This window comes from Heteronotia binoei, chromosome 18, assembly GCF_032191835.1.
Source record: "Heteronotia binoei isolate CCM8104 ecotype False Entrance Well chromosome 18, APGP_CSIRO_Hbin_v1, whole genome shotgun sequence".
NCBI lineage: Eukaryota > Metazoa > Chordata > Lepidosauria > Squamata > Gekkonidae > Heteronotia > Heteronotia binoei.
The window spans coordinates 599,075-614,364 of record NC_083240.1 but is presented as its reverse complement, the minus strand read 5'-3'; the positions used below and the strand labels follow the sequence as shown (position 1 = coordinate 614,364).

Genomic DNA, 15,290 nt, shown 5'->3' with positions numbered 1-15,290 from the left:
ATGCAGAAAAAGCATTTGACAATTTAAATTGGGACTTTATGTTTGCAGTGATGGAAAAAATGGAGCTTGGAGAAAGTTTTATAAGAATGATAAAGGCAATATATTCTGAACAAAGTGCAAGGCTGTGCATCAACGCAGATCTTACAGATGAAATGAAAATTAGTAAAGGTACCAGACAAGGCTGCCCGCTTTCGCCATTGCTGTTTATAATGACTCTTGAAATTTTACTAATGCAGATTCAAGAAGAAAAAGATTTAGAAGGACTACAAATAAAAGGATTTACCTATAAATACAGAGCATTTGCAGATGATATAATGTTTATAAATGAAAATCCTTTACAAGTTACACCTTTGTTGTTAATGAGAATACAAGAGTTTGGGGAGTTGGCGGGACTTTATATAAACAAAGAAAAATCAAAAATCTTATGTAAGAATATGCAGAAAAATAGACAACAAGAACTACAAAGACTAACGGGTTGTGAAGTTACCTCTAAGGTAAAATACCTAGGGGTAGAGATAACAATGAAAAATATTGATTTGTTTAAGAACAATTATGAAAAGCTATGGCGTAAAATAGAAGAAGATATGCTAAAGTGGAACAAGCTCAATTTGTCACTGTTGGGTAGAATAGCTGCAGTAAAAATGAATATTTTACCAAGGATTATGTATCTGTTTCAAACCATCCCCATTGTGAAAGATGCTAAGCAATTTGATAAATGGCGAAGAAAAATTTCGGAATTCGTGTGGGCCGGGAGGAAATCTAGAATTAAAATGAAAGTCCTGATAGATGCGAAAGAGAGAGGTGGATTCCAATTACCAGATTTGAAACTGTATCATGAAGCAATTTGTTTAGTATGGTTAAAAGAATGGATAACGTTATTAAATAAAAAACTTCTAATGTTAGAAGGCCATGGAAAAAAATTCGGCTGGCATGCATATTTGTACTATGAAAAAAAGAAGATGGACGGTCTTTTCTCTCACCATTATATAAGGAGTAGCTTATTAAATGTGTGGATAAAGTACAAGAAATATGGTGATGAGAGGAGACCTTTATGGATAGTGCCGGCTGAAGTGATAAAGTTAACGGCCAAAACAGTCAAGGAAAAACAACTATCATACAACCAGTTACTAAAAATACAAAGCGGGAAAATAGAATTGAAAACTGCAGAAGAACTAAACTATAAATATGATTGGTTTCAAATGCAACAAATAAAAAGTTTGATGGAGAATGATATCAAAGCTGAAGGAATAAGGAAAGAACAAACAGAAATGGAAAGAGTTCTGCTTGGAGATAATGAGAAATTAATTTCAAAAGTGTACAAATTACTTTTACAATGGGCTACAGAAGATGAAGTAGTGAAATCTCAAATGATAAAATGGGCAATTAATGTAAATAAAGAAATAAAGATGGAATCTTGGGAATATCTGTGGAAAAATTCCATGAAACTCGCAACATGTCATAGTATTAAAGAGAACTGTTTTAAGATGATGTATAGATGGTATATGACTCCAAAAAAATTAGCAAAGATGAACAATAAGATGCCAGATAGGTGCTGGAAATGTAAAAAGCATGAAGGTTCTTTCTACCATATGTGGTGGACTTGTGAAAGAGCTAAAATGTTTTGGCAAATGATTCAACAAGAGATATCTAAGATCCTGGGATATGAATTCAATAAAGAGGCAGAGACTTTTCTGCTGGGATTACAAATGGAAAAATTTCCAAAAGAAGATAGAACATTAATATGGTACTTGCTCTCAGCTGCTAGGACATTGTATGCGCAGTTGTGGAAGCAAGAAAAAATACCAGAAAAATGGGACTGGATTATGAAAGTTATGTCATGGAGTGAAATGGACAAATTAACAAGAAAATTAAGAGACTGTGATTTAGAACTTTTTAACCAAGAGTGGAAGAAATTCAGAAGATATGTAGAGAAAGAGTGGAAAATAAAAGGACATTGGACAATTTTTGAGGATTAAGATTTTTAAGATAACAATATAACTCTTGAAGGGGGTTCTTCTTCCCTATGTTTCTTTTTTGTTTCGTTTTTTTTCTTGATAGTTAAGGGTACCTTTAATATCTGTTTTTTTAAAGAAAATAACACTGGCGGGGGTCAAGTAATTGGGGGAGGGGTGGGAGAAAGTAAGATGTGGGGTAGAATGATGGTCTTTTTCTTAATATATATTAAGCTTTTTATAAGTAGTAGTTATAGTTCTACTACCATATGTTACTAATAAAATTGTTTATTCATAAAAAAAAAAAAGAAAGTCAGATGAGGAAGAAAGCTGACAGGAAGAAAGTAGTTTCCTTTGAAACCTGGTATTGGAATTAGATTTATATAGATTTGTTTATATATACACAGTATATAAATCTAGAAAAGTAATTGGTGCTGTGATTAGATTTCGGGAAACTTTTTCTCCTTTTGCATCTAACTGCTCCAGTTCCTCGTAGGGGCTGAGCTCATGCCCCCTGCCCCCAAGAACGGGGGGGGGGGGGGGCTGCAAGGTGGCAGGATCGCTCCCTGGCAGCTGCCTCCCTCAGCGGGGGGGAGCCCTGTGGGCAAGGTCTTGCAGCCCCTCTTGAGGGCCGCTTGCCCAGTCCCGGCGGGCAGGGATTCCTCTGGCCTGGCACGGGAGAGTGCATTCATTTGCCCGCAGCTCCTTCTGGCTGGCCCAGCAGACCCCTCCTTGGCTTTCGTGTCTGCTTAAAAGGTGAATCATAACAGCAGCAGCAGGAGGAAAAAAATAATTACAGACCAACAAATCTCTGCGAAACAGAACTGGCTTGCCCAGCATGTAATTATTTCCAGCCCAGGAACAAAGTTAAAATTATATAAAAAAATGGGCCTATTAAGCTGCTTAAAGAGCAGATTCAGCCGTTTTAGCTTTGGGGCTATTTTGAGACCCAGAGGCGTCCCTATTTATTTACACCCGAGGCAAGTGCGGGCCGGAGCCGGCCAGCTGATGCTCCTGATGAAAGGGGCCTGGCCCTGACCTCCCTTGTGGCTGGGGCCTTTGGGGCAGCTGTTTGCACTACCGTGGCTTCTGCCTGGCCCTCACTAGGTAGGAGTCCCTCCCATTCCCGGCACTGCTGGGAGAGCATGCTGCGTCTCTCCTGGCACCCACAGGTTGCTGGAAGCCAGGCCTAGGCAGAGCTTTGCCAGAGCTTGGTGGTGGGATCAGAGCAATCTTTGGGATTTGTGGCATGCTGCTCCTAGCCCCCCCCCCCCAATTTCTGCTCCATCTCTGGCGCTGATCCCCTCCGCCCACTCTGGAACCTCTTGTTCCTTGCTCTGCCCACCTCCTCCTGGGATTAGGCCTTCCTTTGCACAGCCTGCAGGGAAAGGGTGGTCTCCTCTGATTCCAGTCCAGCCACAGGGCAGCTGCGGCAGGATCTCACAGGGGCTGCAGCCAGTCTGGTGGGTGGCCCCTCACAGTCCCTCTGCCTGGCCTTGCTTGCGAGAGAAGCCTCCACACTGGTAGGGTTGCCAGGTCCGGCTCAAGAAATCTCTGGGGACTTCGGGGGTGGAGCCAGGAGACTTTGGGGGTGGAGCCAGGAGCAAGGCTGTGACAAGCACAATTGAACTCTGAAGGGAATTCTGGCCATCATATGGAAACAGACCACACTCCTATTAAAAGCCTTCCCTCCACTGGAAATAATGAAGACTAGGAGCACATAAGAACATAAGAGAAGCCATGTTGGATCTGTCCAGTGGCCCCTCCAGTCCAACATTCTGTGTCACACAGCGGCCAAATATATATATATATATACACACACACACACACTGTGGCTAATAGCCACTGATGGACATCTGCTCCATATTTTTATCTAACCCCCTCTTGAAGCTGGCTATGCTTGTGGCCGCCACCACCTCCTGTGGCAGTGAATTCCACATGTTAATCACCCTTTGGGTGAAGAAGTACTTCCTTTTATCCGTTTTAACCTGTCTGCTCAGCAATTTCATCGAATGTCCACGAGTTCTTGTATTGTGAGAAAGGGAGAAAAGTACTTCTTTCTCTACTTTCTCCATCCCATGCATTATCTTGTAAACCCCTATCATGTCACCCCTTTTGGGGCTCATAGAATTGGACGCCCTCGTCCAATCATTTTGAAACTTGGGAGGTGTTCTGAGGAGAGGCACCAGTTGCTATGCTGCAAAGTTGGTGCCTCTAACTCAAGAAACAGCTGCCCCAGATACCCACAGATCAGTTCTCTATTATACCCAATGGGCATCGGTCTCCATAGAGTATAATAGACTGCCCACTTGGCAGCAGCCCTCCATCTGGGCATCTTTCGTGAAGGATCAGCCGTGCATCCAACAAAGCCCAGGTGGACCCTGGCCCCCTTCTCCTCCCCCAGCCCTTAGGCCAGGATCCCTGGAGGAGCTCAGGGGGAAACTTCCGGAAAGGGCACCAGATGCAGGGCCAGGCAGCACTGCTTGTGTGGGCTGTTCCCAAGGCCAAAGGGAGCCTGGATAAAAACTCTCCCAAGAAGTCTCCCCGCCAGGGCCAGACCTCTCCAGCTCACCCACGGGAAGGTTTCCTCCGAGCCGGATGGCCCTGTTTGGCACGTGGCCTGTTCACTGAGTGGAAAGCGAAGGATCCGCTCTTCAACTCTGAAAAGAACAGCATGTGAAAAGCAGCCTTTCTAGGCGTTCAGCTCTGAGCTGGCAATGCCTGAAGGGAGGGGAGGGGAGCCTGCAGAGGGCCATCCTGCCCTCCCATCCACCCTCCAAAGCAGCCCTTTTCTCTGGGGGAAATAAGCGCTGCCATCTGGTGAAAAGTTGTAACCACAGGAGATCTCCAGGCACCACCTGGAGGGTGGCAGCCCTGAAAGCCACCAGAGAGAGCCGACTGTTCCCTGCTCTCCAAAGGAAGGGCTGCTGAGGCCGCAGAGGGTCAGCAGGGGGCGCCATTTCCTTTGCACAATGGTGGCTGCACAAAAGGCCTGGGTGGCGCTTTCTGGAAGCTGGAGCCAGCTGATGTCCAAGCCCCGCAGGCTGATGCAGGGGGGGGGAGTGTTGTGTTCCGGTGGCCCAGATAAAAGATTAACACCCCCCTCCCCTCCCCGGCAGCCCTGTTTGTCACGCTCCCCTTCATCCTGACCCTGGAACCCATCTGCTTGCAGAGAAGGGGCCCAGCCGGCCCGTGGACTTGAGCAACCGGGCGTGTCTGCTCCGACTGTGGCAGGTGTGCGCAACTGCCGCATGAGATTGTGCCCCCCTCCCATTCACAAAGTGCAAGGACACTTGTGTGAAGCTGTAAGATCCTTGTCTACAGAAGAGGAAGGCCCTGGAGGGTGGGAGGGGCCTTTGGGTGCCATGCCTGGGATGCCCCTTGGGGCAGGGAGAACATCTCCACTCCCTCCCGGGCCCAATTGGAGCTGCTTAGCCAGAGGCTACCTACCTGGGGGGGGGTGTGAGGGGAAGAGAGTCGGAGCTGCAGAGCCCTGCTGGGTTTGTCTATTCAAAGTCTGGAAAGTGCACCTTTTTGAGGAAAGCATGAGCCATCCCCTCTAGCTGCAGCTGAAGAAGAGGCAGGCCTGCACACCACACCTTACACCCAGAGGGAACCTCTGAAAGGTGCCTGACTGGACCCCAACATTGTCCGGTGGTCACTTCTGCTCTGTGTTGCTGCCCAGATGCCACTCTGGTCAAGCCAAGCCTGCTGGGGGAATCCTCCCAAAGAGCACTGTCACTTGGGTGTGCCATTCCTTGTGCTCTTCAACCATAAGGCCTGGAGAGCTGTCTTTCTACAAAAGCTGATGGGAGAGGGTGGCTGGGTGGGGGGTCCAAACCTCTCTGCAGGGCAGCGTTGGCTGTGAGCGTCAGGAGGGCAGGCGAGGGGCTCACGGAGGAGGATTTATGTCCGGCTCTGGAAACGTGGTCAGCCACAGGAACATAAACTATTTGTTTTGCTAAGTAAACTTGCAGCTCCCCGGACAAAACAAGATTGCCACGCAAGGCCAAGCAGGATCAGCAACAACGGAACACCCAGGCTGCCTCTAAGGGACCCTTCAGGCAGGCGTGCTTCCCTCACACTCCCACGGCCGGTCCAGTTTCATCAGCTCTTTGGGAGAGATGCCCTCCGAGAACCGGCAACTTGGGGGGTGCTTAAGAGGTCTCATGTTGCTGCAGAGCACGCCCTCCGGTTCTGCGGAAAGTGCACATTACTGAGTCCTCCCCAGGTGTCACCAGAACTCCCCCCCTTCCTTATTCTGCTGTCACTCGCAAGCAGGCCGGGATCCTGGAGGACAAAGGAGGAGCCCCGCTGCTTGTTCACATCCATCCCCTTGACTCTGGTGCCCCCCCCCCAATCCGTGTTCAAAGGCGAGAGTGGCTGTCTTGAGAGCAAGGCCCCCTTCCTCCGCAGCCTTCCTCAGAGAAAGTGTGGGGGGGGGGGACCCAGGATGCACGAGTCCAGTGAGGCTGGTGGCAAGAGTCTTGGACCTTGAGCCGGCCGTGCCCTCTAGCCTAGCCTACATCACAAAGTTGTGTGGTGAGCAGAAAAGGCAAGAACGTCTTGGAGGAAGGGTGGCAGGACACCAGTATAATGTTTCCTCAAGAACTTGTGGTGGGCAGAGACGACAAACAGTGTTCTGCTTTCCTTGGAGGAAGCGTGGGCTGAAAGGGTCATCAAGAACTAGAACAGGCTAAGACTGTCCACACCTCCGCTCCCCTCGACTGAAGAGATACAAAGTCTTACGGTTTTGGAGAGCAGTCATATCGGCTTACAGCAGAAGCTCTGGATTCAAGTCCAGTAGCAGATTAGAAACCAATCACTTTTTCGGGGCATGAGCTTTCAAGCTGACCAAGCGAATTCTGCTCCCAGAAAGTTTCTGCCCCCCCTCCCAAATCTTGTTGGCCTCTAAGGTGTTACTGAACCCAAACCAGGTTCTCACTGGCCATTGGAGAGAGCTGTCTCATCCCACACCACAACCCCTCATCAATAAGGGTCAAGACTCATCCCCACTCACCTTGGGCGGCAGGGCTGGAAGACCCTGGAGAGCGGTTGCCCTTCAGAGCAGAGCACCCAGGCTGACCCAGGAGGGAGAGCACCCAGGCTGACCCACTCCTTTGCGGGGAGGGGGGGGTCCTAAGAGCAAGGGAGCTCCCTCCCTCCCTCCCTGCCTCCCTCCCACTCCCCTCTGGCCGGGCTGCCCGTCGCAGACCCTCACCTCAATGTCGGGGATGTTTTCAAAGAGCTGGTGGGCGATGTCTTTGCAGCCTTGCTGGAGGGCTTCCGGGGGCATCTCGCTATCAGAATACCAGTCCCGGTCAGCGGAGTGGGCGTAGGCAGCACTTGGTGTGGCGTGGTTGACCCGCGTGGTGGTGACGATGCCCACGGATTTGCCTGAAAGCAGAGAGGCGAGCGGCCAGTGCAGACAGGCCCCGCAGGGCTTCCGTTTCTTGGCACAAGAGCAGCTTTGATGACAGGGTTGCCAACCTCCAGGTGGCACCTGGAGATCTCCTGCTATCACAAGATCAGTTCCCTGGAGAAAACGGCTGCTTCAGAGGATGGCTTCTATGCCACTCGACCCTGCTGAGGCCCCCGCCCTCCCCGGGCTTCACCCCCCCAATGAAACTCCAGGAATTTCCCAACCCAGAGCTGGCAACCCTGTCTGGGCACATGTGGAACACAGGGGGCATTTCTGGATGGGCAGCCACCAGCCTCTTGCTTCTCTGCAAAATGGCCTTGCAGCGGGGACAATGACAGTGGGTGTGGCAGGGGGGTTACTCACTCACTGCTCTGCCTTTCCAATAGGCTACTGACCCCGCGGGTTCCAGATATTGCCCTCCTGTCTCTGTAAAGGCAGGCATCTCACTGGGCCTCCTCCCTCCTCTCCAGAACAAATGAGTTTTATTCCTGAAGCCCCCCCCCCCTTTCCTTCCCTTTCCCCTTCTGTCTGCAGCAGCCCCTGGGGATACAGAGGGTAAGACAGAGAGCTTTGTAACCCGAGCGAGGGGGGGGGGCATGTTTTCCAGGGGGAAGCCCAGGAGTTTATTTTTATTCCCCGGGTCAACTGATCCATAGAAAGAAGCAGCTGTCAGGTAGGTTAGGCTGGTTCCAAGTCTGGGCACCTGGAAATGTCACCCTTTGATCTGAAGGGATGGATGCAGCTCTTCCAAGCGTGGGACGGCTGCAGGGCTTGCGGGAGGGAGCCCACAGCCCAGAGCCTGGCCTGCAGGCAGAAGGGCAGGGAGGGAGGGATTCCTCCGCTTCGCCTCGCATCCTCGGGCTTGATGGGCTCCGGCGGTTCTGCCAGAGCAATCCCACACAGACAGAAGGCTCTTCAAAACACACCCTTTTAATGGCTTTTCCACGGGTGTATTTGTTTTACAATAAACAGGAAGGATCCCAGGTTTGGATTTGCACCTCCATCCCCACAAGGAGGCCAAGGCAGCGGAGGGGGGGCTGGGGGGGAGGTGATTCATGGCTTCTCATTTTACAGCTTCTGTGAGGAGGACCCCTCCCCCCTTTTGTGTTTTTGATCCAAGGAATCCTAAGGTAAATGTCAATGTTCAGAACAATACCAAACTGCAGACAAACACAGTGCTGTTTTAAATAAAAAGGAAACTTCTTCAAATCAGAAAGAGGGGAAATTATCAAAAGAGATGTCTGGCTTCAGAATGGATTGCAAAAGTTTCCTGATTTCTTTTTCCTCTAGCTTTCTCCTGGCCTCAGAACAAACCGTCTTCATGACAATCATCCTTTGGGCCTAGCAGTCCTTGCTGTCCCATCCTACCGGCCACAGACCATCCTGCAATGAGGAGAGCCCCTGGAGAGCACAGCACAGGCCTCCCCCCCCCCCCCGCCAGTGTGGAGAAATGGCTCACAGGCTTGCACTTGGGGGGCCCAGGGTCACATCCTCGCTCTCCAGGCTGACTTGGGCCCGGGTACAAATCTCTACCTGACTTCCCTCACAGTTCAAGGAAGGAGGGGAAGAACCAGGCATGGAGGAAGGCAGAACTGACCCGACGGAGCAGGGAATGCTCTGGGAGCAGGGCAGGGTTCTGGATGGTTTGCGAAAGGGAAATAATTGGTGCCACAGGCCCCAGTGCCTCTTTACTTTCTCCCCAAACCTTTCCCCCCAGCTCTCCTCAGCCTTTCTATAGAGTAACTGAGCAGGAGAGCTCAGCATGGCCCCATTTGGATTCTGCTGCCTGGACCCACCCCCCCAACCGGTCCCATGTCCAACCTCAGTAGGGTTGCCAAGTCCAATTCAAGAAATAGCTGGGGACTTTGAGGGTGGAGCCAGGAGACTTTGGGGGTGGAGCCAAGATCAAGGCTGTGACAAGCATAATTGAACTCCAAAGAGAGTTCTGGCCATCACATTTAAAGGGATGGCACACCTTTTCAATTCCTTCCTTCCATAGGAAATAATGAAGGATGGGGGCACCTTCTTTTGGGGCTCATAGAATTGGAACCCCTCGTCCAATCTTTTTGAAACTTGGGGGGTATTTTGGGGAGAGGCACTAGATGCTATACTGAAAATTTGGTGCCTCTACCCCCAAAACCAGACCCTCCCAGAGCCCCAGATACCCGCGGATCAATTCTCCATGATTTTCTATGGGAATAAATCTCCATAGGGAATAACAGAGTTCCCAGCAGACATTTCCCTCCCCTCCCCCCGCTTTCTGATGACCCTGAAGCAGGGGGAGGGCCTCCAAACCGGGGGATCCCCCACCTGGGGATTGGCAACCCTGAACCTCAGGAAGGTCCCGACCTCAGGAAGGATGGCTCAAATGTCCTGCTCTTTCTTCTGGCGGCTTCCAGGGGTCAGCTACTAAGTGAAGTTTCAAGAGGACGTTTTGCAAACTGCCTCGCTGGTTAAGTGCTTCTGTCCTCTACATCACCTCTGCCTTTTTTTTGGGGGGGGGGGGGGTTCAGGAAGAATCTATCTGTTAGACAGCTTGCCTTGGTGCCAAAATCCCACTTGTGCTCCTGCTGTGACAAGAGCAAAATACCTTTCTGCTCAGCTCAGTTTATACTCTGGAGAAACTCTGCCCCTCTCCCCAAGCAAGCAAGCAAGAAAGGAGGAAGTTTCGGCCAGATGCTTAAGAACCCGAGGAGGGGAGGCTCCAAAGGGCTTTGCCACCCCAGCTTGGTGTCTGGGCCCGGAGGGCCAGTGGCTGAGGAGAGGCCAAGCAAGTCCTTGCCAGACATTCGCATTTTGGGGGACCCCCCCAATCTCCCAGGCCCCCCACTCCCACCCCCAGCCGTGCATTTCTCCGTTTATCAGCCAGCCCCGAGGGAAGGGCTCCGCCAGCCTCAGTGACACTCATGAAAGGAACCTTCCCCCCCACCCACTTTGTTTCCCAAGGAGCAGGCTGGCCTGGCAAGATCCGCCCACCATGTGCACCCGCTGCTCTCCCTGACATGCCTTCCCCTCAGGCCACGGCTGGCTGCTGGAGGCCCAGTTTTCCCATCGACCCAAAGCACCTGTGCCATTCTCTTCTGCCCGGCCCAACCTCCATCACGAATTTTCCTGCATTTCCTCCCTGACAGTTTAGGGCGCCCCATCACTCAAGAGATCCCAAAAGACAATATCTGATTGTCAGAGTCAGAGCCAGCCAGCCAATGAGGAAGCAGCACCAGGAAGGACATTCAGCCAGCAGCGCTTTCCTTGGGAACCTGGACAAAGGGTTGGGCCTTCCTGGGCCCCATAAGGAAGGAAGAGCAGGCAGGCCCCCTTAGAAAGGGGGGGGGGGCATGGGAAGCCTTTCATTTCACCGGAGCTGCCCCCTCTGGAGCACTGGCAGGAAGGAGAGTGACGGCTGGAACAGGCCACGAGGCATTCAGGGCCTGTTCTTTTAGGCTCCCCCCTCCCTTGCCCACCATCCACCCACCTGCTTCCTTTGCCCACTTGAGGATGGAGGTCACTTCGTTGCCCGCTGTGGTGTTGCACTGGGATCTGGTCACGGCCGCGCTGACCCCGACTGTCCCCTCATTGGCCTTCACCCCGCACAGGTAAGCTGTGGCGGTGCCAGCACTGTCAGGGACCTGCGCGTTGGTGTTGTACGTCTGCGGGAGAGAAGGCCGCGATGATCTTGAGCAAAGTGGTTCAGGTCCACTCAGCCTGGGGGGCACCGGGGGAACAGGCCGAGCAACCCAGATGGCCAGTGGGCGGCCTGTGGCCAACCTGCCTCTGCTTAGAACTTCTTTCACCTGCAGCATTTGGCAAGGTGACAGGAGGTGGTTTGGGTTCCTCCCTGCCCTTCCTCAAAATGGGTCCTGTGGGACAAAGATCTCAGCCAGCTGCTCTGGGGCCAGTCAGGATCTGCCTGCCAGCAACAGACCTCCAAGGCACCTGGCCAGGCCTCCACCTTCACTCCCACTGGAAACGGGGGGAAGGCAGATGGCCGAGAATCCGGAACACCACAGGCAAAGCTCAGCGGGGGGCGCCAAAGGAGCCCTCCACTGTCACTAGACACAGGAGCCCACTTGCGAATTCTGCTCAGAGCATTTGAAATAAGGCAGGAGCAGCCTGCTTGGAAGACGTTGGCTAGGAGAGCAGCTGCCTCCACCAACCACTCATCCCTCCATGCTTAGAGCCCCCAAAGCCAGAGAGGTCCAAAGAACTCAAGGGGGAGGCAGGCAAGGGGCAAAGGGCTGCCTGTGTCATTGGTTGCCCTTGACAGAAGGAACTGAGCCTAATATGGTCTTTCCAGACCCACAATCTTTATGCATTTGTCTGATTTACAGCATTTAGAATCCTCTTCGAGAGAGACAGACAGACAGAGAGAGAGAGAGAGAGAGCCTGACACTCCAGCCAGCTAATCTAGCTGCCACTTGCTAGTCTTCAGCGTCTTCCTGCAACTGAGAGGAAGGCCTTTTCCTCCGTGGGGAAAGGAAAGCAGCAGAGAGGTGGCCCCACTTGGCACCAGGTGCCCACGAGCAGCCAGGCTGGCCCCTCCCTGCACCCAAACCAAGCCCCGGTTTTTGTTCCTGGAACATACATCAATAACTAGCGTGACCACAATATGAGGCAAGACCGTTTGGTAGGAGGAAGAAGAAATGAAAGCTGTCAAGCAGTGTGGAATGCTAACTCCCACCCTGGACCAACCCTGTTACAATTGGCCCCGGGCAAGCACACCAGACTTGGTTAGTGGAACCATGGAGGCTGGTGGCAGAGAGTCCTGGCGGGGGTGGGCGAGGAGCTGGCCCCTCCTGGGGCTTCCCATCCGCTGAGAGCCCCCCAAAGAAGGCCCCGAGCGGCAGAAGAAATCTTCTTGCCTGAGACAAGCTCCAGTGGATGTTTCTCCCCTGTGCAAAGCAGGGCCCAGAGAACACGGGGTGGTGGCCACATTTTCTCTCCACCTTTCCTCCTCCCCACCCAGGACCTTCCAGCAGCAGAGATGGCTTCCCCCTCCGGCGTCTGAGCCTCACAACCAGCCTGTGCGGGTGCTGACTCTGAGAGCGTGGGAGAGGTGGCCCAGACCCCCCAAGTCCTAGAGGGCCATGAGCCACAATGCCCCAGCTTCCAGACCAAAGGAGCTAAAGTAGATGGCGCTTTTTACGCTCCTCCAAAAGATAACCTGACGTGCCGGAGACTGATAAAGCCACGTTGAGTATCAAGAATGTGACCTGAGGAATGCTATGGAGCCTCTTGAAATGCTGGAATGTCAGGTTCAGTGTGGGAGACCCACCCAGGCAATGAGGAAACAGAAGTAAACATTTCCTTTTCTGGCCAGTGGAATTCATTGCCACAGGGTGCTGCCGCTGCTGCTGGGATGGCTTCAGGGATGTCTGATGAGAGAGGAAGGGAGGAGGGACCCTTCTGCTGCTGTCGCCAGCACTGATGGAGCCTCCGCACTGCAGCGCCCCCTGCTGGAGGGAGGCCGGTGCCCTGGGACAGTGCTCCCCCCCACGCCTGGCAGCCAAAGGGCCTCTGTGTGCCCAGCTCAAGAGTGGCAGGAAGGGAGGCACCCAGAGGTGCCCTAGTGCAAGAGGGGAGCGTCCCCTCCTCTCCCAGTGCCTGGGGGGCAGTTGAGCAAGACCCATCCATTTGCTCCCAGAAACCCTCCCAACTTACCAGCCGCCCTGTGTGTGATTCCTTCCCAGGTTACTTTTGGGGATTGATCTAAAGACCACCCTCTCCGGAAGCTTTGTCCCCCCCACCCCCGAGGAGACTGCCCTGAGCCTGGTTGCCAAGGGAGGGGGAGCTGCAGCAGAGATTACAGTGTTGGCAGTCTGGTTACCCCAGAGCCACCCAGTGAGTGTCGGCCAGCCAGGCCTGCAGACAGAGTGCCCCCAGCCCCAGGAGAGGTCAGTGGCTCATTCTGGGGTTCTGAAGTGGAAGGGGTCGGTGGGGCAGGGGAAAGGGAGGGCGCTGGGGTGTTGTGGTCTTCGCCACCCCGATGGGTGACCCTTAGTTTCCCCACAATCCTCCCCAGAACCCGGGGGCAAAGCCAGTGTGGGCAAGGCAGGGAAGACCCTGGCCTCAGGCCTCCCAGCTGCGCAACCCCCCTGTGGGCAAGCTGGTCACGGATACCGGCAATGGCTTTCCTCAGCCCCAGCAGCTGCCCGGGGGTGGGGGGTGGGCAGGGGGCCACGAGCAGGGCCGGAAGTCACAGCCCTTTAAGGGTCCCGCCATGCCCAGGGGCAGGGCACCTCTGAGTGCCAGGGCCAGGTCAACAACAGGGGGCAGCTGTTCTCGGCAGGCCCTCCCTGGTGTGACTGAGAACGGCTGCTCTGCTGGGCTGTCCTTTGGCACATGCCCAGAGCGTGGAGCCCCCTGCTTACCTTGGACAAGGCCACGAAGGGAAAGCGGTCCATCTCCAGCACGGTCTCCTCCCCCTTCCTGTGCTGCAGCTGCCCCTTCAGGATGCGCGCAGCCGTCACCGTGGCCACCCCCATGCCTGCAGCAGGGAGAGACCCTCTCAGTGCCTGGCAGGAGCTGGGAGCCTCCCCCCTCCCCCACCCAGGGCAAGAGGGCCCCCCGCAGCCCTCACCGTCCCCGAGGAAAAGGATGATGTTCTTGGCCACATTGGTGTTGAGCTGCTGCAGCTGCAGGGCTCTCCGCAGCGTCTCCTGGGCCTGCTGCCTCCAGTACTGGGGGTTCTTCTCCTTTTCTAGAAGGGGGGTGGCAAGAGGAGGACGAATGAGAAGGCCCAGGCATCCCCCCCCGTTCCCCCCTCCCCTTGGCTTCACAAGAACACTCTGTGTGTGGGGGGGACTCCTCGCCCTGCTCTTTGGGAACGCTTCTGCCAAGTTCTCTCTCTCTCACGCTCAGATCTGGCCCGCTGCTGCTGGCGGCTCTCCAGGCCAGAGAAAGCTTTCCCTTGCACCCACTGAGTTGCGGCCCCTCCCTCCAGCAAGGACAGCTGGATGACCTTTGGTGAGGTCATAGCTAGCCAGCCAATGACTGCCCCAGGAGCTGGCAGGCCATGACTGGTGTCCTTTCAGCCTGTTTCTCCCACTAGCGTGTCTGTTTGCCCAGAGTCACTTACCTGGTATCACGGAGGACAGACAGACGTCAGCCAGAATGGCAAAGAGAAGCACTTTCATCGTGAGGCCTCCAGGAAGCGGCGGGAGGTTTGGCAAGGCCCGGGACGGCACACAGAACCAGGCTGCCCTGCAAAAGAGAACCCAGCAGCATGTCAGCAGAAGGGGCCCAAAGGGGACCCGAGAGTTCCCTGGAGGAAGACTGTTCTTTTATTCTATGGGACATCTCTTCTACCAGCTGTGTGGTACAAAATATTAGCTCGCATCGACAACTGCAATAAGGTAACCAAAGCAGAATTGCTACATTGAATGTCAAAGCAGAAAACACTGAAACATTCCTTGCAGATCTTGCAAAACTTCAAAATGACTGGAAATGCAATGGAATGAAGCCAAAATTGTTGCATCGATCCTTAAAACAGAAGTCAAATTCTTTCATGAATGTGATGCAGTTACACACAAGAAAGCAAGGCTGCATGATAACAGACCTGAGCTCACTTGCTGGAAATGAATGACACAGAAGATTCACTAGAAGAAACCTGCTTCAGAAAAATCTGTGCTTTGCGTTCTGGTAGACAGAGTTAAAGCAGAACAGATGGTCAGATTCAATGCTGCGAAGCAGCTGTCTGAGAAGTTCAGTTTCTTGTGGAAATACCTCCCCATCAGTGTTCCCTCTAAGCTAGTTAGTGTGAGCTGGCTCATGGTTTTTTTTAGGCTCTGACTCACACATTTTTGTTTTAGCTCAAGAAAGATGGCCCCAGAGAAAACTAATTGATGCAGTCGCTCACAACTTTAATGCCAGCAGCTCACAAAATAGGATTTTTTGCTCACAAGACTCCATAGAGGAAG

At 52.9% G+C, this 15,290-nt stretch overlaps 1 protein-coding gene across 1 annotated transcript in view; it reads right to left on the bottom strand.

The window, feature by feature from the left end:
- ALPL (alkaline phosphatase, biomineralization associated) overlaps window positions 1-14,522 on the bottom strand; it is a 28,053-nt gene extending 13,531 nt beyond the window's left edge. Inside the window, exons 1-5 of the mRNA XM_060259402.1 lie at window positions 14,450-14,522; window positions 13,952-14,071; window positions 13,743-13,858; window positions 10,847-11,021; window positions 7,174-7,349 (exon numbers count right to left, since the gene is read on the bottom strand). Coding sequence (XP_060115385.1) covers window positions 7,174-7,349; window positions 10,847-11,021; window positions 13,743-13,858; window positions 13,952-14,071; window positions 14,450-14,507 — 645 coding nt within the window. The 5' untranslated portion in view covers window positions 14,508-14,522. The remainder of the gene's footprint in view (window positions 1-7,173; window positions 7,350-10,846; window positions 11,022-13,742; window positions 13,859-13,951; window positions 14,072-14,449) is intronic.
- Window positions 14,523-15,290: the final 768 nt, after the last annotated feature.